General features: G+C 41.5%; 1 protein-coding gene and 1 non-coding gene across 4 annotated transcripts in view; both read right to left on the bottom strand.

The window, feature by feature from the left end:
* The window catches only part of tgo (Aryl hydrocarbon receptor nuclear translocator homolog tgo), a 261,601-nt gene that overhangs the window by 39,952 nt on the left and 195,112 nt on the right, over positions 1-26,537 (bottom strand). For 2 of the 3 annotated variants that reach the window (XM_080275477.1, XM_080275478.1), the window contains 2 exons: positions 20,639-20,796; positions 248-420 (listed from right to left, as the gene is read on the bottom strand). In XM_080275477.1, the coding sequence (XP_080131603.1) occupies positions 248-420; positions 20,639-20,796 (331 nt within the window). Of the gene's footprint in view, positions 1-247; positions 421-4,925; positions 4,954-20,638; positions 20,797-26,537 lie in introns of those variants that run through there. The other variant, XM_080275479.1, reaches the window with a different exon arrangement.
* LOC145403863 (5S ribosomal RNA) lies at positions 7,385-7,503 on the bottom strand. The gene has a single exon (XR_013898058.1). It is a non-coding gene; the product is annotated as a 5S ribosomal RNA (ribosomal RNA).

Below are 26,537 nucleotides of genomic sequence, written 5' to 3'. Positions count from 1 at the left end.
GGAGAATTCAATGGTTTATGTAGTTATACAGTACATGTACAATAAATACCATCCAGTATGAAGCTGTACACATAAATACAATGCCTATGATGTAATGTAGTACTGGTACACTACATTTACCATGCCAGGGGGCGAAGTTTGCTTTGGAAATGGTGGGTCGTTATATCCAAAGTTCGCTATAAAAGGGTTCGCTATATCGAGGGTTCACTGTATATTCAATTTCAGTAACTCCAGTTTTAAGCTTCACCTGCGGCTGATTGAGGACTGGTGTGACCGAGTCTGATGCATAGATGATCCGTCCTGTGTCACATGCCACCACAAACAAGAATCCATCGGCTGCCTCAAGTATTAAATGCTTCAGCTCCTGGTCTGTCAGGAAAGATGGCTTGTACGTCCCATCAGCATTGGTGTTCCCCGTTCCTGGTGAAGAGTAGAGGATAGGACATTTGAAAGGGGTGTACAAGAGTATGGTTTGTGATCTTGGGGCATGTGAATGATTGTGAGATGAGGAAGGCTGTATGTGTGAAGGACATAACACTATATAAAAGTGCTGTGTGTATGTAGAATAAAGAGTATTATGAGAAATGTGGTCTGAAGAGAAAGTGATGATAGGGAACACCCAGGAGGTGTCAAGTTGACCAGTATCCCTAATCAACGTCACTACGAGGGAAGTTTGGTGGAGGAGGAGTTGATGCACCAATCGTGAATGCCTCTGTGGTCTCTGTTCTAAACTCAAGGTTAGCTCTATACATCAGACAACACAAAAGTAATGTGTGTGTATTTAATATGAAAACTATGAACAAACATTTTTCTTTTGATTACACTAGAATCACTGAAACCTTGATGCATTCTGGCATTCCTGCATTGTACAAAACTGTGTGCTTTCCCCTCCAGTAAGTGTAAAGCTTAGAAGGCTGCAAATTCCTCCGAACAATCTGAGGATTCTGATACCATCATACTGTATATTTAGATCAAAACAAAGACTTTGGCATAACTATCCATCTTCGAAGGACATCAAACATCAAGTTTTATTAATATAATGTATGCAGAACTCATTCATTCTTCAATGCCTTTATTGCAGTCATCACTTGGATCTCATGAGGGAAGTAGAGTATTCATGTTCTAGCTTTTCTAAGAAAAACAAATCTATTAAATGCAAAATTCATTTGATCTCAGACAGAAAAAATGGCAATCTAATGAAATGAGCCAAATCAAGAGTGAAAAGGCCAGGAAACAGAAACACACATACAGATTATACTAAACTTCTGTTAAAATGAGAATGTTGCAAATGAATACTGCAAAAACTATAGTGAGAGTTCCATGTCAAGAATGATTCTTTCATACTGTTATAGAACATAAATTATGCATGCCACATACTATTTGCTCATTAACACTTCCCAAGCAATGGGCATATATAGGGTCTGCTTCTAGCTACTATAATGCCAAATAATTCAACAGAAGAAAATCCTGGCAGGTACTGTACAAGGTTAAAACCAAACCAGATAGCAGAATGATGTGTGTGTCAAGTTTACATCGAGTGAAATTATCATCTACTGTCAATTTTGTTTATTACATTATTTAGTAATATGCAGCTCAAATCAGAACTTGTGGCAATACCTGTATGTCGGAATATACTGGACAGACTATGCACGTTTGTACTGTAATGGCCAGCTTGCACATGCCTGATAGAGGCCAGGCAATTCATGTTATTGATGAATGACAAGACAAAATATGGCAAGGCCTATAGTGTAATGTAATAACAAGGACAATTAATTGCTACAACCATACCCAATTTACATATAAGGAGGAAAAAAAAAAAAGGAGCATAAAATGAATTAAAAAATGAATACTGTATGCAACAGCTTAACAGTGAAAGTCTCTCCAATCTTGGTAGCAAAATAAAGTCTGATCTACAGTAGTCCAGCATTTCCAAAGAGGAGTTAGCATGCAACCCTGGCAAAGAATTAAAGCATGATATCCTACTCAAACTAAAGGAATTAATAAACCACCATTGCAACTCATACGTGACTCATTATGTCTTTAAGGCTTAAGTCCTTCAACCCAATTACATAGTTTAAGGCTTTTTCTTGCTCCTTCCAGGTGATTTTAATAAGCACTGGGGAGACACTCTTCAGAAGGGGTTGGATACACCCTTCATTAACCCCTTCACTAATGGACCCTTCCTAAGCTAAGTAAACTTGTCTGAAGGTAGAGAGAGTATAATTACTGCATTTGTCACCAGATTCAGTGGGTTATGGTAGGACCCTCCTTAATTTACAGGTACATGTACCGTCTTCCTACCTAATAATAATTATATATATATATATATATATATATATATATATATATATATATATATGTGTGTGTGTGTGTGTGTGTGTGTGTCTGTGTTTATATATATATATATATGTGTGTGAGTGTGTGTGTGTCTGTGTGTATATATATATATATATATATATATATATATATATATATATATATATATATATATATATATACAGCATATAAAACTGATACAATATATTTTCTGCTTAAATCATGCTACCTCCAGCCAATTTTTTAAAAATTCAGGGAAGACCTCTCATGGCAAAGGGGTTAATAAATGGCATATCTACTCCTCCAATTCCAAGTTTTCCAGACTGAAGGGATTACAAACAACATGGGAACTGACAAAACAAAAACATATTCTGATATCAATAAAGAGCATAATGCCACTAAGAAAGAATAGAGCAAAGCAACATGGCAAATGAGGATATAATGCAATATGAAAGAAAGTCTGAAGGACATCCACACTCAACCCAGCCATGCAGAAGACCCTGAAAAATGCAGCACTAACATTAAAAAAAAAAATAAATAAACAGTAATTTCACAGAGCCATGATTTTCTTCAAATGAAAGAACTATACAACAAAAGGAAATGTTATCTACTCTTAAGTACAACATTTTCTGCCCCCCCCCCCTCCCCCAGCCCTAGATGAGCCCAAACTGTTGTATCTTCTAAGTACATGATTTTCTATATGTGGGCATAATTCCTTAATAATAAGAACAATAATAATAATAATAATAATAATCAACCAATAATAAAAACACAACACTAAACTTCAGAAAAAAGAAGTCGGCAAAATAATGCGCTACACCAATTACTGTAAAGTACCATACACCGGTGGCAAACTTGGAACACATCAAAATCATGCCATGTCACACTGGTATGGTAAAGTACCATGAATGGAAATGCATAGCGAATATAATCCCAAGCTCATCAGCAAACTAGTAGCTTAATGATATGCATCAAGACTGATCAGTTTTTTCATCCATATTAAACAGAGGATAGTAGCCAAAGGCTATTTTTAAAAACTTGATTCTACATTAATGTAAAATAAAACAAAATAAAATATTCCTGTACTGTAATAAAGCCAACAGCACACAAAAAAAAAAATCATGCTGTGATAAACCCAGCAATATAAAGCAACAAACTGCAGTACACTGTACCTACTGTACTGTAACGATTCACTATCATACTAGTTCACTACTGTAGTGCTGTGTAAGTATACACATATTTAAGCTGTGTACCTATAACAATCATAAATGTATCCAAATTCAATTAGGATATCATAAACTCATAGTAAATTATGTAAATACCACCAAAAACAAGTTGTAAGTTAGATATCATAATTACCTATGGCACCACGTTTATCAATGATGTATCAAGTATCACGCTCAGATCTTTCAGGAAAATATTTTACATCACAATTACTGTAGCATAAGTCTGGAGGTTCAATAACAAAAACATCTAAACAGTCACAGCCAGATACAAAAGAATTATCATGTAATAATATATTTACTGTACTGTTAATGTGCACTGTATTCATTGCACCACCACTGTATGGTGTTACAAAACTGTTTAAAAATTTTGCACTGATACAGTAATTCCTCAAACAATACTGCTGACTGTTCCAAAAAACTACTGTGGTACAGTATATGAAAATCGAGTTTACAGAGGGTTGTGTTCCAGCAAGAGAAGCTTTTCTTGAATATTACAATCAAATTCAAAGCTGCTGATATGTATCAAAATGTATTATGATGTGACTGACTGTATACTGTAGTTACATGTTACTACTCCATTAGCAATTTAAAGAAGTGACACATTGGGATATATGAGTGTGAGAAATTATTTCAAAACTGACCCATGAATGCACATCCTGACAGCTTACAGGTAATAATGAGCAATGGCATGTTACATTTATGGTGAAAAACATGCTATGTGAAAGCAGAATGAAAGAGGAATTGCTGTATAAATAGTGTACTGCTTAGATTAATGAGTAAATAGCTGCATAAACATCATTGCTGAGCATTTTAAACACACCAAGTATGTTATCAAAGAGTACTGTACAGGTGCTGAAAACTATATTATGCAGTTTAACTCATACATAAATTTAGGCTGAAAAGCGTGATACCTTTCTTATCTACTGCAAGTTGTGGCAATTACTGGTGGTCTGGATATCACAGTACAGTACATTAGCATAGATATCGACTGGAAGATGAACTGGATAATGCATACTGTACTCTATAACCCTGAGCTCTCTTGCTCTAAGAAAAAGCTACTGTTCAGGGCTGAAATTAAGAAACAAAATGGTAATCAATTCCCTATCGCAACAAAAATGTCCTCTTGCAGGAAGAACAAGAGCAAGATCAAATCACAGTTACAATAGGAGGCTGATCATAAGTTTGTTAATAAATCTCAGTCCAGCACTATAGGGAAATGGGTTCAAGGGATAAATTTCCAGGTGGTGGGAAAGTGGAATGATGAGGCAGAGCACTTAATGGGCAGGGCACCAAGTCTTGTGAGCAAAGAGGCAGGAGACTGACAAACCAATCCAAGGGGAGGAGAGGAGAGCACACAAGCCACACTACAGGCCCACAGCTTACCCATTCCACTGCCGTTGGTTATCTCCATACCTGCAAAACACACTTCCAGTCATGCTTGGGTACCACAGAGACCTGCTCACTGACTTGAGGCACGAATTCTAGATCAGCACTTGATTCATCTTAATCTAATCATGTCAGATGGAGTAGTTCTGAGACCATTATTTAATAGTGGCATGCAGCTTCGTAAGGCTCAAGTGCACAGAAACAGTGTATAGTGCAGTTTCAGAATTCGAACCCATTTTAATGAATGTAAAATGTGGAGGGATGGTGCTGTACATAATACATTCTGAAAGTACAAAATCTCTGAACTGGAACTTCTCAAGTTAACTACAAACAATTACAATTTCCAAATAAGCAGTAGGTACAATGTAGAGTACAGGACCATCCACATTTCACAGAAAGCTTGTGATAAAACAAATTGAAGGTTGTGATATTCTAAAAGTGCTTGCTAACTCCACTACACTATTTATATGGTATGAAGTTTAAAAGACAACCACCTCATTACTCACTATCATAAAAATCAAAGATAATTACTTATACTGCTGGGTAATACACTCTATATACCAACATACATAATTCCTCAACAGCTCAAACGGTATTCTAGATCAGTAGGCCTATCAGTATCAAATATAAACAACTTCATTCAACATCATCATCATTTTTCCCACCCAAGGATGGGGTGTCACTGGACCGAAAATTAAGCAGAAAGTATGAAAATGAGAAAACTATTACATTAACAGCATGCCCAGGGCCACATCATTATTCACGAACCACTAAGTCTGTGGAATCCTGGCTTCACCTACCTAGCTGAACCACCTGCACCTTTTTTTCCCTTTCAATACTGTAGCTGCAGTTCTCATACACTTGCCAGATAGTCAATACCTGTATTCTTATTCTGTTCATTACATGTGCCAGATAGTTAATATTTTTATTCTGTTCATTACACATGCCAGATAGTCAATATTCTTATTCTGTTCATTACACATGCCAGATAGTCAATATTCTTATTCTGTTCATTACACGTGCCAGATAGTCAATATTCTTATTCTGTTCATTACACGTGCCAGATAGTCAATTCACTTATCATTAAGTTAAAGAGAAGGGTACCATATCCTTGCCATGGCCCCTCACATAATTCATCCAACTCAATTCCTTGTCAATTCCACCGCCTCACCAATTGTATAATATCCACCATTTCTTCTTTCTTGCAAATATCAAGTGCTAAATTACAAGAAGATACAGTATATGTAAAATATCTACCAGTAGTACAAGATATTTCCCCCACTTCAACATATATATACTGTATTTTAAAATTACACTAAAAGATTCTACATATCCTTGGGAGGTTCTCTACCAGAGGTGTGGCTAGCTAACTCATCTAATCACTTCACATCCAACAGCCTCCCACTGGCTTGAATAACACTATCTGTAGATATCTGTAGTAAGAATAAGGTCAAAATATCATTGGGAAAGGGGTATTCCAATGGTTTGCAATGACACTTTTTCTTTTTTACCCTTTCTGTCTGAGGATGACTTTTATATTATATCAATCCTGAGACTACGGTACATGTGTTTTATTATGCTCAAGACTTTTTTAACTGGAGGGGCTTTCATTAACTTATACATAAAATTTTCCGTTTATTGCATCAAATGATGTCACGCAGCCAAAAAATAAATAAATAAATAAATAAATAAATAAAAATACAATGTCCCTGGGCTGAAGGAGTTAATGTTGAGATACAGTAGTAAGCCATATAAAAAGGACCGTCCAAAGAATGACAAGATTTAATCCCTTTAGTATGACAACAACAATTTTAGTTATCCAAGTTAGGAAGGATGGTTTAGACTCAAGGAGAAATAGCACTGGTTTCCAATATAGTGTGGGCAAGAGAAAACAAAAATTAGCTATGTACAAAACGCACAGTAAAACAATACCAATGATAAGCGTTAAGAACCACCAGTATTGAATTAAACCACTGCAGTCTGCGTAACTGGTACGCGATTTTAAATTGAGAAGTAAAGAGGGAGATAAGAAAAGCAAAGAGAAGTTATGAAATTAAGGTTGCTAGTGAATCAAATGAAAACCCCAAGGGTTTTTATCAAATGTACATTACGAAAAATAAAGATAGGATAGGACCACTCAGAACAGAATCAGGTGACATTACCAGTAAAGATAAACAAATGTGCACCATCCTAAATAATTATTTCATATCAGTATTCACTAAGGAAAATCTAGACCTGGTCCCTCAAGCAGCAAATATTTACGATGAGAATACGGAAAATATCCTTAGTAAAATAACCATTAGTAACGACGACGTATTGAAAGAAATTAATAAGTTTCATTCATTCATTCATTGCCAGACGCCATGTATCCCAAACGGGGTGGCCAAAGGCTTAGAGTTAATTGTTTTACAGGGAGGGGCACTAATCCTCCACCAACCCCACTTGTCACGTAGGGATGCCAACAGCATCTGGTGTTCCCAGGCGGTCACCCATCCAAGTACTAACCAGACCCAACGTTGCTTAACTTCGCTGATCGGACGGGAAGCGGTGTATTCAACGTGGAATGGCCGTTAAAACCTCAAAAATCGCCAGGTCCAGACGATATATATGCAAAAATTATAAAAGAAACCAAAGAAGAATTATGTCAGCCACTTTTAACATTATTTAATGACTCTTTAAGTTCAGGAGAAGTTCCAGAGGCGTGGAAGATCGCAAATGTAGTGCCCATCTTTAAAAAGGGTGATAAATCAGCTGCGTCGAATTATCGTCCGATAAGTCTAACGTCAATAGTAGGAAAAATGTTAAGGGTCAGTTTTGGCAAATAAGATTAGAGAACACTTAGAAAGATTTAATCTTATAAACGAAAGTCAGCACGGATTCAGGCAAGGATGATCCTGCCTCACAAACTTGTCATTCTACTCGGAGGTCTATGAGGCAGTAGATAGCGATAAAGCTTACGATGTTATTTATCTGGACTTTAGTAAAGCTTTTGATAGGGTCCCACACGAAAGGTTAGTTAGAAAGGTTCGAGCACACGGTATAGACGGCGATATCTTAAAATGGATAGAATCCTGGCTGAAAGGACGAAAGCAGAGAGTATTAATAAATGGAACTAAGTCGGATTGGGAATTAGTAACTTGCGGTGTACCACAGGGTTCAGTACTCGGTCCCATATTATTTATTATATATATAAATGATCTAGACTTAGGAGTCAATAGAGGCATCAGCAAATTTGCCGACGATACAAAAATAGGGCGTATCATTAACTCGACTGACGATTGGCATAACTTACAAAAAGACCTCGATACATTGTCCAAATGGTCTAAAACTTAGCAAATGGAATTTAACGCTGAAAAATGTAAAGTACTTAACGTAGGCAAGACCACTGGAGACACTAAATAGAGCTTAGATAACAAAGAAATTAGCAAATCGGAATGCAAGAGGGATCTAGGAGTTATGGTTAGTAACGACCTTAAACCAAGACAACAGTGTATTAATGCGAGAAATAAAGCAAATAGGGTCCTAGGATTTATTTCGAGAAGCCTGAGCAATAGATCATCAAAAGTAATACTGAAACTTTATCTAGCATTAGTAAGGCCACATTTAGACTATGCAGTACAATTTTGGTGTCCTTACTATAGAATGGATATTAACTCGTTAGAAAATGTACAGAGAAGAATGACAAAAATGATATGGTACATGACGTCTGGAACCTGTCATATGAAGACAGATTGAAAAGATTAGGTCTGGATTCGCTAGAGAGACGTAGAGTAAGGGGAGACTTAATTGAGGTGTTTAAGTGGATGAAGGGTATAAATATGGGAGATATTAGCAAGGTACTTAAAGTGAGCATACAGGATAGAACTAGAAATAACGGTTTCAAACTAGAAAAATTCCGTTTCAATAAGGAAATAGGTAGAAATTGGTTTGGTAATAGAGTAGTAGACGAATGGAATAAGCTACCTAGTAAAGTAGTTGCTGCCTCTTCCACCGAGAGTTTCAAGCATAGGCTAGATAAGCATATGACAAATAAGGGGTGGATATAGAAAAAAGAAAATCTTATAACCAATACTAATTCATAATTTTTCCTTTTCAGGTTACACTATGATAGTCTCTATTCTCCTTAAACACTTTCCTGTAAAATGTCCACGCCAGTTTTTCTATACTGCGTGGTGTTCTTTCTGACTTTTTCCTGCCGGCTTCGGCTGGAGGGTTTGGAGGGCTGGGGAGAGCCTTCGTCTTTGCTATCCTTATCTCATTCTAGTAGTTCAGTTACTCTTCTAGGAGCTGCCTAGCATGGGCCACCCAGCCTACTGCAGTTATCCTCTCTTCTTATGTTCTTATCTGGCAGCTGTCGGCTGATGAGTCACACTGTTGAGAACATCAATGCGGATAAAGAACCCCACGCAGGCCTATAAAAAGATGTATTTCCAAACAGTTTCAGCATCTACTGCTGCTGTTTTCAGCAGAACTACAGAAGAAGACTGGTTTGTAGTTTCAATGGAGTTCCACTTAAGAGGTTAACTGTAGCTGCTGAAACTACTTGGAAATACATATTTTCCTTTACCAGTGTGGGTTTCTCTATCCATACCTATGTGGGTGGACATTTTTGATGCCATCAATATGATGACATATTTCTTGTTTAACGTTACTCCAGTACAACAAGTCACTGGAGATTTTTGAACAGTGAAGTCAAATACTACCATCTCTGATCCCTACTGCTGCTAATGAGTGCACTAACTGTTATATCCTGGTTAAATTAATATTGTAGGGGAAATTCTAGACTCCATGGATTAATCAAGAACATTTTCAGCCCTTGGGCTACCTTATGATTTGATTTAACTTAAGAAAGACCTCTCAAACTGGAAGAGATAACACTGGGATTTCACTGCCATCCACATATGTTGGAATTACTGAGACAAACACAAGATAATTAGTGTACAAAAGTCACGAGAAGAGAGAGGGGCCATGTGTGTGTGTGTGTGTGTGTGTGTGTGTGTGTGTGTGTGTGTGTGTGTGTGTGTGAGAGAGAGAGAGAGAGAGAGAGAGAGAGAGAGAGAGAGAGAGAGAGAGGGGGGCATCATGGAAAGGAAGCAGGAGGATATTAACTATAGGGGTACAGGAGGGGAAGGGGAGGGGAGGGGGAGGGGGAGGGGGAGGGGGAGGGGATGGGGGTGGGGTGGAGCTGGAATATCAACCAACCCGCGTGGGAAACCAGATGTTACTGGCCTCCCTATCCACCTGCCTCACCCTGCCCTGCCTCACCCTACCCTACCTCACCCTTCCAAGCCTCACCCCTGCCTCATCCTGCCCTGCCTCACCCTACCCTACCTCACCCCTCCAAGCCTCACACCTGTCTTACCCCCACCCTGCCCTGCCTCACCCTACCCTACCTCACCCCTCCAAGCCTCACACCTGTCTCACTCCTCCATGGCTCACACCTGCCTCACCTCTCCATGCCTCACACTGCCTGACTCATTCATGCCTCACACCTTCCTCACCCCTTTCTACCTCACACCTGCCTGACCCATTCATGCCTCACACCTTTCTCACCCCTCCATGCCTCACACCACCATACCTCACACCTGCCTCACCTCTCCATGCCTCACAACTGCCTCACCTCTCCATAGCTCACAACTCCCTCACCTCTCCATACGTCACACCTGCCTCACCTCTCCATGCCTCACACCTGCCTCACCTCTCCATGCCTCACACCTGCCTCACCTCTCCATACCTCACACCTGCCTCACCTCTCCATACCTCACACCTGCCTCACCTCTCCATACCTCACACCTGCCTCACTCCACCTTGCCTCACCTCTCCATACCTCACACCTGCCTCACCCCTCCATGCCTCACACCTGCCTCACCCCTCCATGCCTCACACCTGCCTCACCCCTCCATACCTCACACCTGCCTCACCCCTCCATGCCTCACACCTGCCTCACCCCTCCATGCCTCACACCTGCCTCACCCCTTCATGCCTCACACCAGCCTCACCCCTCCATACCTCACACCTGCCTCACCCCTCCATACCTCACACCTGCCTCACCCCTTCATGCCTCACACCAGCCTCACCCCTCCATGCCTCACACCTGCCTCACCCCTCCATGCCTCACACCTGCCTCACCCCCCCATGCCTCACACCTGCCTCACCTCTCCATACCTCACACCTGCCTCACCCCTCCATGCCTCACAACTCCTCACCGCTCCATGCCTCACACCTGCCTTACCTCTCCATACCTCACAGGTGCCTCACTCCACCATGCCTCACGCCTGCCTTACTCCACCATGCCTCACAACTGCCTCACCTCTCCATAACTCACACCTGCCTCACCTCCATGCCTCACACCTGCCTCACCCCTCCATGCCTCACCTCTCCATGCCTCACACCTGCCTCACCTCTCCATGCCTCACACCTGCCTCACCTCTCCATACCTCACACCTGCCTCACTCCACCATGCCTCACAACTGCCTCACCTCTCTATACCTCACTCCTTCATGCCTCACATCTGCCTCACCTCTCCATGCCTCACGCCTGCCTCACTCCACCATGCCTCACGCCTGCCTTACTCCACCATGCCTCAAAACTGCCTCACCTCTCCATACCTCACAACTGCCTCACCTCCATGCCTCACACCTGCCTCACCCCTCCATACCTCACACCTGCCTCACCTCTCCATGCCTCACACCTGCCTCACCTCTCCATGCCTCACACCTGCCTCACCTCTCCATACCTCACACCTGCCTCACTCCACCATGCCTCACAACTGCCTCACCTCTCTATACCTCACTCCTTCATGCCTCACATCTGCCTCACCTCTCCATACCTCACACCTGCCTCACCCCTCCCTGCCACACACCTGCCCTTTGTCAGTACCCCCAGGTGCCTCACACTTACTCAGCATACTACAACCCAACATACTGAATATATGTGTATGTCTTGCCATTATACACATCTAAGCGCCAAATGACAGCTTTTAGGGAGCCAGGAGCTAAGGCTGGGGTACCGGTCCACTACATCTAGGGCTGGGTGACTGGCCTCGCACACCGCTGCCAACACATCACCAAACAGACCCACATGCCACTTACAAATTTGAACCTGCGAATATATGAGGGAGGGGGGAGTGAACTGGGGGGAGGGTAGTCAAATGGTAGCTGACAGAGCGACCTGGAGGCGTTTTGTCTGCGGCCGCCCTTTACGGGATTAGGGCGTCGGGCTATAGATAGATAGAATATTTCACCCCTCTCTATGGGTTAGGATATTAATTCAATGGGAAATAATACGACCAACTGATTAAAGCCCACTATTTCTTTTTATGCAAGGAAGAAGGAACCAAAGGCTAGAAGCCCGCAAGATTGTTCCAAGAAAAAAAATTATAGCCATATTCTTGAAAATAAATAAATAAATCAATACAAATGCATGATATACATTTTTCAAGTATAATGAAAACCCGTCTACTTTCTCTTGAGGTTTTTATGACTATTGTTCAATTGTACATTTCGAGTATAAAACTATTTAGAATATAAATGCAATGTTTCTTTTTAGTTATTCTAAAATATCTTTTTCAAAATGCCGGGTATAAGTAAAAATTAACTGATGCAATGTTTGGATTTTTCCTGTACTGATCCCGTCACACAGTAATGCTATAGAATGTATTGTGAGTTGCCGAGGATGAGATGGAGGGATGGGGTGGAAAGGTATATGAGAGAGGGGTGTGTGAGTTGGGAGCAGGGCAGTGAAAGGGTGGGGGACAGGGCGACGTGGAGGCGATTTGTTTGTGGCCACTCCGTACGTGATTGAGGCCTCTGGCAATAGATAGACAGATAGATCCTGTCACACTGATATATTATGTATGCTTGCTGGTACAATTTTACATCAGGTTTTTGGTATTTTCTTTCTTTTTTTTTTGTTATACTAATTCTGCTTCAGGCCCACAGCTGTAACATGGCAACAAAGCTTGATTTTTTTTTTTTCCTACACTGATCCTGTTCGAGTTCTGTAGATCTCTGAATCCTGTTCAACCTCAACCTCAACCCCTGAGAACGCCTCTATACCTGCCAAACCCAGGATCATACAGTACCGCAGTTTGATTTCACACACACACACACACACACACACACACACACACACACACACCAATATATACAGGACAGTAGCTGGGTTATACGGGAGGACACAGACGCTGAATAAAGGGGTGGGGGGAAGATAGGGGGAAGTTGGAAAGGTATGGGTGATGGATGGAGAGGACAGGAGGGGAAGAGGCGTCAGAGAACAGGGGTAGGGACAGAGCCAGACAGCAAGCGTGGGGTATGGAAATTACTTGACAATCTTTTTGTGTCTTTCACCTACAATGAAACCGGTTCTACTTGGTTAGAATCAATTAAATACAGGTTATTTTTATTAGGGCTGTACTTACTGGAATTCCGTCTGCTAATAACGACACATGAACGACGGACATTGACGTGGTTAAGGCGGACATCTTTCCACACCAGCGTTGAAAAATGTCCAAGCCACCCATTTATGCTCTTTTTATTTATTTATTTTTTTAAGCAACAAAGGTGATTCTGATATTGTTAGGAAGCATTAACGTATATTTTTATTTAGTCCTGTATATTTAAATCAATGAAAATGTAACGTTTATGTATAATACCGACTTATTTTTAAAAAAGGGGTATACGTCGTCACACTGCACCTGTACCGGCAGAATCGTTACTCCTTGACAGATTAATACTTAGCATATTATTTACAAGACAAATGATCACCACAAGCAGCCATTCTTACTTCAAAGTGTTCGGGAATTACAGAAGAGATCTTTATGTAAATCCCGTGTAGTTGAACTGGGAACGAGTCTGGCATGGCAAGATGGCCACCCAAAGACTTCACGGATTAGCTATTATTCTTGGTGTTTGGCGGGATTTTTCGAACTGGAAAGGTTATATATGTTGAGTTACCCTCTTCTCTCTCTCTCTCTCTCTCTCTCTCTCTCTCTCTCTCTCTCAGCTAAATATATTCATTCATGTGGAGATTGCATAACTACTTAACTACAACGTCATCGGATTGAAGTTACTGAAGGTCTCTTTCCTGAAGGCGGTTTTTCGAATTGCAGTTCAATATGGCTTTCACACTCCTTCATTACGAAATACCTCCCTTAAGCTAACACAAAAATCGTCTGGGAGTAGGGATGATGATAGTAATAGTAGTAGTAGTAGCAGTAGTAGTAGTAGTAGTAGAATTAATAATAATAATAATAGTAATAATAATAATAATAATAACAGTAATAATAACAGTAATAATAATAATAATAATAATAATAATAATAATAATAATATAAACAGGCTGAAGGAACGAATATGCACGCATAAATTTAACTTCAAGAAATGCACCAATACAGAACAGAAATACAAAAAAAAAAAATATATATCCTTGCATTAACTGAGGCGTTATATCTCATTGTAACGATCAATTTCTCTGGCTATGATCACAATAGGCGAGAGGTTAAGTTCTTCAGAGACGGGTGCTTAAGCGGGAACGCCTCTATCCCTTCACTACGATGACGCATTAACTCGTTCCTGCTACTTCCAGACGATTTTTTATTCATTTTTAGAATCGTCTGGTACTGAGAGAGAGAGAGAGAGAGAGAGAGAGAGAGAGAGAGAGAGAGAGAGAGACGTCCACGGGTTACAGTATTTAAAATCACAACTCAATTTCTGGCGGTAAAATCACACAAGACAAGAAGGCAATATATTCAATGAGAGTCACTTGGGCAGAACGCCGCGGACAATTAAATATTCATTAATTCAACAGTTCGTACACATCGCTACACATCGGCTCGCAGCAGCACAGGTAGTGGGGGGACGGGCGCGCGCACAGCCGGTCGCAAAACACACTTCCCGCGCCGCATACCAACACATACCAACTCCCTCCACCCCCCACCCTCCCCCTGGCCTAACACACTCCTCTAGCCCCCACATCCACACCAACTCCACACCATAATCACCATCTACGGGGTAAACAGGTGGTTAGAATTCGAAATGTGCTTTAATTAGTCGGTCTCCTTTCCCGTTGGTTGTACTTTCGCGTCCGCCTGTGTCAGTCACGACTTACTTAGGAGGAAGCAAGCTCCGGGCAACACTCCCACCCGTTACAGTTAACTCCTCTCTTTTCTCCTAGCCTGCATCATGCCCTCCCTACCTACCTACCTATCTACACACCATCCCTTCCTCTCACCATCTTGCCTCATCACACACACACCCTCACAACTTCAATCATCATCATCATCGTTTAACCCCACCCACCTACCTATCTACCTACCTTACCATCACCATCACCTATTCTCTCACCATTACCATTACCATCATCATCTCACCATCTTGCCCTGTTTCACACAATCATCATCACCATCGTCATCTCCTCTCACTTTTGTGCAAACATCATCACCATCATGACCTAACTCATCACCATCATCATCACTACCCCCACCTTCACCGGTCTAAGGCCTCTCTTCATTCTTCCTACCTCACACATTCTCACCATCATCACCATATCGTTTGTCACCACTCTCTCTAAATACCTGTCGTCATCACCACCTCTTCTCACTATTTTAGCTCACCACATTATAACCCCCTTCACACACACACACACACACACACACACACACACACACACACACACACACACACACCATCTCTTACATTCTTCTATCCCCTACCTCCTCATCATTACCCTCACTTCACCTCGCCTCGCCTCCACTCCACTCTCATCACCCCCCCCCCTCCACACCCCTATCGCACACTCCCTCACCACACTACCCTCCTGCTCACCAAGCTCTCACACACACATTGTCGTTTTCTATGGTGACTTCTCTCCAAATCTTCCTTTTAAAATTATCTACGTATCTGCTTAGTATATTCTAGTATGCTATTTATGCAATCTACGCCGATAAAAACTCTGAAGCATATATAACGGAAGAAAATTTGAAGTGTGATATACTTAATGAGATTACAGACTTCAAACATGTACTAAAGCAGGTCACATGAGGATAGTGTGTGTGTGTGTGTGTGTGTGTGTGTGTGTGTGTGTGTGTGTGTGTGTAGTAATCTCCACCAATTTCTGCCACAAAAGGTTATAGGATTCGTTCTTGCCTAACTTTTTTTTCCCCACCAAGATATAACAACTGAACGCCGCTCTGTAAGTGAATGGCAGACGAAGCGAGACAACCACGCGAATTTTCAACAACAAAATGAACACTGGGGATGCTAGGGCAATTACTACAACATTAAATATCACCAAAAACATTATTTCTTGAAGATTGCAAACAGCTGTGACTTTGTACTGATAGCAGTGTTTAGTTTGCCATCTCATCAAAACAATTCCCTGTGACGTTTTCCCGCCAAATGTTTAAATGGTGAATGTTTATACTCCCTACTGAAACATCAATAACCATACATTTCGTAAACAAACATTAAATATCAACACTGCTTAATTTTCCTTATTATTAAAATCCATCGTTAATTGGCACAAGATTTTTATTATATTATTTATTCTTCGGCAACGGTACTGACACTTCCCTTACGAAACAAAGGAAATACGCATCATGTTTGTAACCTTCAGTATTGCCTACCATATCTGCTCCATACTTACGTTTACATTTACAAGTATAATAATATGCTGTATTTTTGTGTATATTAGCAAGACAGCCTAAGAATCACGGATGTTAAGCCGAACTGGACAGAGGAAGTGTTTACAGCTTTTTCGTGTCCAGAATAAGCGCTTTTTTTTTTTTCTTTATCTTGGTCATAAAAAGCAAGGTAAAAATATACTGAAGTCATGCATTTACGTGACTAATAAAATCTGTGCAATTAAGTATAACAATAAGTCTTTGATCCTGGGATGTTGCCTCAATCCAAAGACAAACATCTTTTAACACACACACACACACACACACACACACACACACACACACACACACAAATATAAAAAAAATACCCGAAATCACTAGAAAATTGCCCGCCAAGACATGCTAGGTACGACTTTGCACGAAGTCGTCCTAGTGTGACCCAATCCCTAATCTTACCCACACACCCCTCTATCCTCCTCCTTCCCACTACCCCTACCTGATCATACCCACATCCCTACATCCCCCTCCTCCCTCCCACTCCCCCACCCATCGACTCCCTCACCTCAACGCAGACCCGCCAAGGAATGCCCACTTCGGTATGCTCTTATCTCGGCTCCTTCCAAGATTTTCGCCGAGATAGTCTTCTAGGACCGTATTCTCGTGGGTTAAGGAGGCTCCCTAGCACCTCTTCCGTAGCGGTTTATTTCTGGTTAAAATAAAATTGTACGTTATTTTAGTATGGTGATTTATGAAGGATTTAAGCATCACAGAAGAGGACAGCATGGTTTAATAAGCAAAATAAATCGCTTAGAAAGAGGCGTTACGGAGCTTCCTTTCGTGATGAGAATATGGGCCCAGGTGTGCTTAGGTTTACTATACGGGGCATTTCTTCACCAGCGATTTATTCTGCACACATCTTAACCCCCTGCCCCCCCTTTTTAAGACGGAATCTGAAATGTTTAGAAGTTAATAAAGGGAAGAATTCCAAGGTACGGACTTATGGACTTCGCGATTACGAGCCCATAGGCGGAGGGCGGTACGCTTAATATCCAACATAATCCTACACACAGAACCGTGAGAAATAATGGGGTAAAAGACGTCCCTTAACACCTTTCTTAGTGTTACTTAATATTTTATGTACACCTTAAACCCTTCCCTTGGATAATGCATTTTTACTGAATTATAATCGTCTGACATAGGCTGGAAGAAAATATGAAGTTTGCAGCGCCAAAGCGTTAATATCTATAATCCAACGACGTTATACTGCGACCCACTGCACCCCATTTAACGAACACTGTTATAGACGACGAAAGTTTGGTGGGCTTTGTGGCGTCCGTTAAATCCGATATCCGCTACACCGGGGTCCGTTATAGCGAGGGTCTACTGTGATCTATTCTTTTTACCTTCACACAGTTTTATTTATTCACGGTACCTTTATTTTATTTATTTATTTATTGGAGACTTTTCAATTTTATTTATTCACGGTACCTTTATTTATTTATTTATTGGAGACTTTTCAGTTGTGTTCATTCACGGTACCTTTATTTATTTATTTATTTATTGGAGAATTTTCAAACAATTTTATTTGTTCATGGTACCTTTATTTATTTTATTTATTTATTTATTGGAGACTTTTCATACTAGGGTGGTTAGAGATGGCCTTCTTTTGCTCCTTCACTATCACAGGCCCCTCCCACCCCCTCACAGCTGAATAAAATCGTCTGGAGGCAGCAAGAATTAGTCCACAAAGCATGTCATCAGAGTGATGTAGTGTGCTTTTTTCCTCCTGCTGACTTCTGACAACTTTCCTCAGCTTTGGAGACATTTCCCCCTCCCCCCCATCTCTCTCTCTCAGCCAATTCAACTTATGAGAAAATAGGTTTGAATTTCCAGTACTTCAGCTGATATGAAGCCTTCGATGAGACTGGCGCGACTGGCCGGATATTGTAGTACCCCACAATGATGAAGGGTGGGGGTGGTATTGGTGGGGGAGGGGCCGGGTGGTGCTGGTATTGGTGGGGGAGGGGCAGGGTGGGGGTGATATTGGTGGGGGGAGGGACAGCGTGGGGGTGATATTAGTGGAGGGAGGGGCAAGGTGGGGGTGGTACTGGCGGGGGAAGGAGCAGGGTGGGGGTGGTATTGGTGAGGGAGGGGCAGGGTGAGGGTTGTGGGTAGTGGGGGTGGTATTGGTGTGGGGAGGGTTGTGGGGGTGGCGGGGGGGGGGGGAATCACTGGTTTTCCTGGTTGAAATCTCGATATGGCTGTGCAGCTGAGACAAGATTCTCTATCACACACACACACACACACACACACACACACACACACACACACTGCGTTCTTCTGCTAATCAGTGTGACTTTAATGGAACAAATGCACTCTGAATTTTGGCACTACCCTCAAGAATGAAGTTGTCCAGGTCTCTCTCTCTCTCTCTCTCTCATTACAAGGGATGGACTAGCATGGGATGGACGGGGTTGGGCGGGGTGGGGGGCGGGTGAGACGGGCTGGGACTGGGTGGGATGGGTGGGATTGGGTGGGATGTCCAGGTGTAGGGTTGGTGGCTCCTCCTGGCCTGGCACGAAGCACAAACAAGACAAAAGAACACGTCATTTAAGATACACCCCCTCCACCCCTAGGCTTCACCTCTCTCTCTCTCCACTTCCATTTCGACATCCGTAATTAAATTTTACTCTCGCTCTCTCCACTTTTTTTTGTTTTTACTCCCTTCAAGACACATCCCAATTAATGGAGGGGTTAATGAAGGCTCAATGTAACCCCTCCAGTACCTGAAGTCTCCCTGAAGCTGAAGGAAATCGTCTGAAATGACATGAATAAATCGCAGCATCGGTAAAATGGGGTACAGCGAGACAGCTTATAAAGAAAGAGGTGTGAAATCTTCCTTGAAACATCCACTAAGACGGTTTTCCTTATTTCTTCCAACAGACGATTTTAGTCATCTGAAGGACCCCCCCTCGTAGTAGTAGTAGTAGTAGTAGTAGTAGTAGTAGCAGTAGATCAACGTAATGTGACTATGAGAACGGTGAAATAGTCACAGTAGATGAAGACGCTGCACCCGATACTTACACATAACAACTACACTATCACTATTCCCAACTACACTCCCCTGCCACAGTCCATACCCACCGTCTACACCCACACCCCACCGTCTACACCCACACCCGGAAGTCACTGTTAGGCTTTCAGACCTAACGAGAAGCTGTTGTTAAAGCGGTAGTTGGCGGTTGTTAAGGTGGTGGTTGGTGTGGCTGTTAGGGTGGTTGTTGGTGTGGTTGTTAGGGTGGTGGTTGGTGTGGTTGTTAGGGTGGTGGTTGGTGTGGTTGGTGGTGGTGGTTGTGGTGGTGATTGGTGTGGTTGTTAGGGTGGTGGTTGTTGTGGTTGTTAAGGTTAAGGTGGTGGTTGGTGGTGGTTGTGGTGGTGGTTGTTGGTGGTGGTGATTGGTGTGGTTGTTAGGGTGGTTGTTAGGGTGGTTGTTGTGGTTGTTGTTGTGGTTGTTAAGGTGGTGGTTGTGGTGGTAGTTGGTGGTGGTTGTTAAGGTGGTTGTTGTGGTAGTTGGTGTGGTTGTTCAGGTGATAATTGGACTACACCAGGTATTATTTGTGACGTCATTGGTATCTGCCACGTAAAGCTCACTACAAGAAGACTCATTTCATTTTTAATTCTGGTTCCTCCCTTGTTCCTCTTGACCCGGAAGCACAATTGGGGACCTGGGTAGAACAGTGACGGTTGTGGGACGTGTTTTGGGGACGATTAGGCCTCAAAAGGAATGTCTACTTTGATGATGATGGTTTGGTGTGGACAGGGGTTAATGTGTGTGTGTGTGTGTGTGTGTGTGTGTGTGTGTGTGTGTGTGTGTGTGTAATCAACATACTTAAAATACACACGTTTCCCCTATTATTTCCTTCGCCCCTTACTTCACACATAAGAAAGGTAGGTCACTTTCCTTCCTAATTAATCATACAGGTGAGAATTACCTATGGAGAAAGACATGGCACACCTGTACTACACTACGAAGGTAACCCAGTGTGGAGAGGCGATGGGCTAACTTTCTTTCTTATCCCGTAACACTTACCCCTGAGCGCCTTCATGTGAGCCACGGCCATGCGTAGGATAGTGAGTTTGTCCGGTTTACGCGCCAGTGCTGAACAGGTGGGTACCATGTCGCTCAACTCCGCTATGTACGCTGTCATCTTGTTGCGTCGTCGCCTCTCAATCTCGCAGTGGTTCTCCCTGGAAGGTCAGAGAAGAGGAAGGGATGGGTGGTTAGTTGAGGTGAAGAGGAGGGTGTGTGTGTGTGTGTGTGTGTGTGTGTGTGTGTGTGTGTGTGTGTGTGTGTGTGTGTGTGTGTGTGTGTGTGTGTGTGTGTGTGTGTGTGTGTGATTATCTTCCTCGTCTTGTTATTACTATCCAATACATTTTTCTGATCTTGAGTGTGTGTGTGTGTGTGTGTGTGTATCAATATCCCCACCTGCCATTACTATCCAATCCACCTTTCTTATCATGTGTGTGTGTGTGTGTGTGTGTGTAATATCCCCATCTACTTCTTTAAGAAATAATTAAAACATCTGGTTCTCCTCAAGCCTTCTTCATTATCAAATCCCTTATTGACGTTTCAGTGGCGATTTATTTTATTTATTATAATTATTATTATTATTGAGTTGCTAGCCACACAATTTCTTTTTTAGCTAATTTATCTTTCTTTCTTTAATTTTCGCCCTTATGCAGTCTAATTCCAAGGGCTTTATTGCAGTTTAAGACAATCTCATGGCTGTACATCCTTGCCACTGCACTTCTTCGTGACTAGCACCATATTCCAGTGTCAAAATCCTGTTATAGCCCAGGAATCAAGATAGGACACTTTTTGGCCAAGTTTGAGTGAAAGGAGTATAGTTTGAACCTCGTACTGAAGGGGTACCATCTCTCCCCTCACCCCTTCACTACGAGACGCCTTTTAAGATGAAGAAAATCGTCTTGAGGTTGAAATAATGATGACAGTGAGGAATGGATTAAAATGCTACCTGTGTTGTTGTTGTTGTTATTATTATTATTATTATTATTATTATTATTATTGTTATTATTATTATTACTATCATTATTATTATTGTTGTTATTATTATTATTATTATTATCATTTTTATCATTTTTATTATTATTATTATTATTATTATCACATTATTATTATTATTATTATTATTATCATTATTTAATATTAAAGTACCCTCCTCCTCCTCCTCCTCATTATCATCAAAAACATATAGACCATCATCATCATCATTCTTTTTCTTATCTCATAATCATCATCATCATCATCATCATCATCATCACCATCATTCTTTTTCTTACCCGTAATCTTATTCTTATTATACTCTAGTTACCCCTTCATTACGACCCCTTTTCTTTAGGGTGAAAATAAATCTTACGTTTACAATGAAAAAATTAAATAAATAAAATACTGATATCATTGTACTGAAGGGGTTACTAGCTGATAGAATAATATACAATAATAATAATAATAATAATAATAATAATAATAATAATAAGCGAAGTAGTAATAATAATAATAATAATAATAATAATAATAATAACAACAACAACAATAATAAGGGAAGCAGCAATAATAATAATAATAATAATAATAATAATAATAATAACAACAACAATACTAAGGGAAGCAATAATAATAATAAATAATAATAATAATAACAAAAATAATAATAATAAAAATACCAACTATAATAATAACAATAACATCAACAATAATAATAATAATAATAATAATAATAATAATAATAATAATAACAACCATGCACCACCAAAGCAATAAATAAATAATAATGAACATAATTTCTTCTTTACAGTAGCATCCGTGACTACCTCATCACCAAAACTACCACTACCACTACCACTACTACCACCACACTACCACTACAACCAAAAGAGCTACCACAACTTACACTGCTACCACACAAATATCACAACCAATATAACTACCACCACTACCACTACCACCACCACTATCACTACCACCACCACCACCACCACAAGCACCACCACTACTACTACTACTACTACTACCACCATTACAACTATCACTACCATTATCACTACCACCACCACCACCACTACTACCACCACCGCTACTACCACCACCACCACCATTACCACTATCATTATTACCACCACTACTACCACCACCACCACCATCATCACCATTACCACTATCATTATTACCACCACTACCACCACCATTATCACCACCACCACCACTACTACCACTATCACTACCACCACAACCAATACAGCCTCTACAACCACAACTACCACCACCACCACCACCACAACTACCACACATATAACAGATGTTCTACAACCACATCGCCTCTCACCACAGTATATGGCACTATTCTATCACAACCACCACCATCACCACCACCACCACCACCACCACAGCAACAACAACAAACACCACCACCACCACCACAACACCACCACCTCCATACTCTCGCTACCACACACATAACACTCGCTACAACCACAACCATCACCACATCATAATCACCACACACATCACCACAACTACTACAGGACATTATGAACCTACCACACAAATACCACCACTTCCACTACCACAACCACCGTAACTACCACAACTACCATGCGCTAATTCTACTATGCAACTATCACTATATCTACCACTTACTACAATAAACACAAGTACCACAACTACCACACAACCACCATCACCACTACCATAACTAACCACGACCACAACCACAACTACCACAACAAGCATCACAACTAACACCACAGCTACCACAACTCACAATCACCCTACCACTGCAACCACCACAACTACCACCACAACCACCATAACCAGCTATCGAAGAACCATAACTACCATACTTTCCACAGCACCATAGTGTGTAGTGTGGTGTAGTGTAGTGTAGTGTAGTGTAGTGTAGTGTGGTGTGGTGTGGTGTGGTGTGGTGTAGTGTGGTGTGGTGTAGTGTGGTGTGGTGTAGTGTGGTGTAGCGTGGTGTGGTGTGGTGTGGTGTGGTGTAGTGTGGTGTAGTGTGGTGTGGTGTAGTGTGGTGTAGTGTAGTGTAGTGTGGTGTGGTGTGGTGTAGTGTAGTGTAGTGTTGTGTAGTGTGGTGTGGTGTGGTGTAGTGTAGTGTAGTGTGGTGTGGTGTGGTGTGGTGTAGTGTAGTGTAGTGTAGTGTGGTGTGGTGTGGTGTGGTGTGGTGTGGTGTGGTGTGGTGTAGTGTGGTGTGGTGTAGTGTGGTGTGGTGTAGTGTGGTGTAGCGTGGTGTGGTGTGGTGTGTATCGGATGTTTTTCCCACATCTTGGAATTCCACATCCTCTCTGTCTTAACTCCTTCCAGCTGGCGATTTGGTTTTCTTCTTTCAGTAATAATTCTTGTTGCCTAAGTCGATTTTGATTTGGACTTAGGATGGCTTATTAGTAAAGGATTTATTGAAGGATTTATTTTAACCCCTCCATTCAATAAAGCGTCCTGTAAGCTGAATAAAACCGTCTGAATAGGAAGAGTTTTATTTCTAGGTCTCTCTCTCTCTCACTCACTCTCACTCTCTCACACACACACACACACACACACAAATAAAATCGTCTAGCGGCAGTACAGGTAACAGAGCTCTAATCAACGGTACAGGTGAGAGCTCTAATTAACGGTACAGGTGAGAGCTCTAATTAACAGTACAGGTGAGAGCTCTAATTAACAGTACATGTAACAGCTCTAATTAACAGTACAGGTAACAGAGCTCTAATTAACAGTACAGGTAACAGAGCTCTAATTAACAGTACAGGTAACAGAGCTCTAATTAACAGAACAGGTGAGCTCTAATTAACAGTACAGATGAGAGCTCTAATTAAGAGTACAGGTAAGAGAGCTCTAATCAACGGTACAGGTAAGAGCTCTAATTAACAGTACAGGTAGAGCTTAATTAACGGTACAGGTAACAGCTCTAATTAACAGTACAGGTAAGAGCTCTAATTAACAGTACAGGTAACAGAGCTCTAATTAACAGTACAGGTAAGAGCTCTAATTAACAGTACAGGTAAGAGCTCTAATTAATAGTACAGGTAACAGGGCTCTAATTAACGATACAGGTAAGAGCTCTAATTAACAGTACAGGTAACAGGGCTCTCTCGTCAGGTATGGAAGCTCCCTAATACCTATTCCTTGGCGATTTATTTTTGGATATAACTTTCTAATTCTGCACGTCATTTATGCAGAGTATGGCGATGTTAGAAGGATTTATATAACACGGAATAGGACAGTAAGGTGTAACACGCAAAATAAATCGCTTAGGAAAAGGTGTTAGGCAAAATAAATCGCTTAGGAAAAGGTGTTAGGGAGCTTCCTTTACGTCGTGGTTGTGTTAAATTCGACAAAACTTGATCATGAGGTAGAAGAATGAGTCTCCTTGGTTACTAGTCTTTTCACTCTTCTTCGTGACTAGCATCTTATTCTAGTGATAACATATACAAGCTGGAGAGATGACAATTTTAGGCCAAGTTAGAGTGAAAGGAGAAGAGTCAAATCAACACACCTGTCTGACTACACCTGGCCATCAATTAAGGCCTTATAGCTCCCTAGCACCTCTTCCTTAGCGATTTATTTTTGGATATGGCTGGTTAATATCATTGTGCATGTTATTCAGGACGTGTATGGTGGTATTTGAATGATATATATATGACGCAGACAAGGATAACAAGGATCTATCTATCTATTGCCAGACGCCTCAATCCCGTTTGGGGTGGCCACAAACAAATCGCCTCCAAGTCGCCCTGTCCCCCACCATTTCACTGCCCTGCTCCCAACTCACATCCCCCTCTCTCATATACCTCTCCACCCCATCCCTCCATCTCATCCTCAGCCTCCCCCTCCCTCTGCCCCCCTCCACCTCACTCACATACACTCTCTTCGTCAGTCTTTCACCCTCCATCCTCTCCACATGGCCAAACCACCTCAGTGTGTTCCTCATAACGCTTCCTATCACATCTACATCCACACCACAACGCTCCTTTATATCCTCATTCGTCAGCCTGTCTCTCCATGTGACTCCACAGGCTCCTCTTAAAAAAACTCATTTCCACTGCTCTCACTCTTGACTTGTGTCCTTCCAACAACGTTCAAGCTTCACTTCCATACGTTAGAGTTGGTATCACAATACTGTCATGTAGTAACTTTTTCACTTCCATGCTCACTTCCCTGTTTCTTATCACTGCTTTCAAAGAACCAGCAACCTTTCTTCCCTGCTGTACCCTTTCAAGCACTTCACCCTCCAAACCTCCATCCTTACTCATCACACTACTCAAGTACTTAAACGTACTCACATTTTCCAATTCCTCACCATCCAACCTCGCTGTACAGTACATTCACTGACTTCACCTCTCTCAAAGACCATCACTTTACTCTGCCCTACATTCACCTTTAGATTCCGTTTCTTACACACACTCCCAAACTCATCCACCAAGCCTTGCAGCTCTCCTTCGTCTTCACTGAACAACACAGTATCATCTGCAAACAACAGTACAGGGAGTTTCCAAACACTATCCTCTCTCACCAGGGTCACTCCAACATCCTCTTCCCTACCTTGTACCTCTTTTATTACCCCATCCATGTACAGATTGAACAACCATGGAGACATGACACATCCCTGTTTCAACCCAACTTTCAAAGAGAAAAATTCACCTAGTTCACCATCCACACGCACTGCAGCCTTCGCACCATCGTACATACTCTTCACAGCATTCAACAACGTCCCATCTACTCCATATATTCTTAACACTTTCCACAATCCTTGTCTATCCACCCTGTCATATGCTTTCTCCAAATCCATGAAAGCCGCATACAACTTCTTTCCCTTCTCTAGAAACTTTTCCATTAAAGATCTAAGAATGAATATCTGATCTACACAACCTCTTCCCTTCCTAAAGCCTCCCTGTTC

The sequence above is a fragment of the Coenobita brevimanus genome, chromosome 61 (genome assembly GCF_032717465.1).
Source record: "Coenobita brevimanus isolate Jiangsu-jjx chromosome 61, ASM3271746v2, whole genome shotgun sequence".
NCBI lineage: Eukaryota > Metazoa > Arthropoda > Malacostraca > Decapoda > Coenobitidae > Coenobita > Coenobita brevimanus.
Note: the sequence above shows the minus strand (reverse complement) of the source record. Positions and strands in the feature narration are given on the sequence as shown.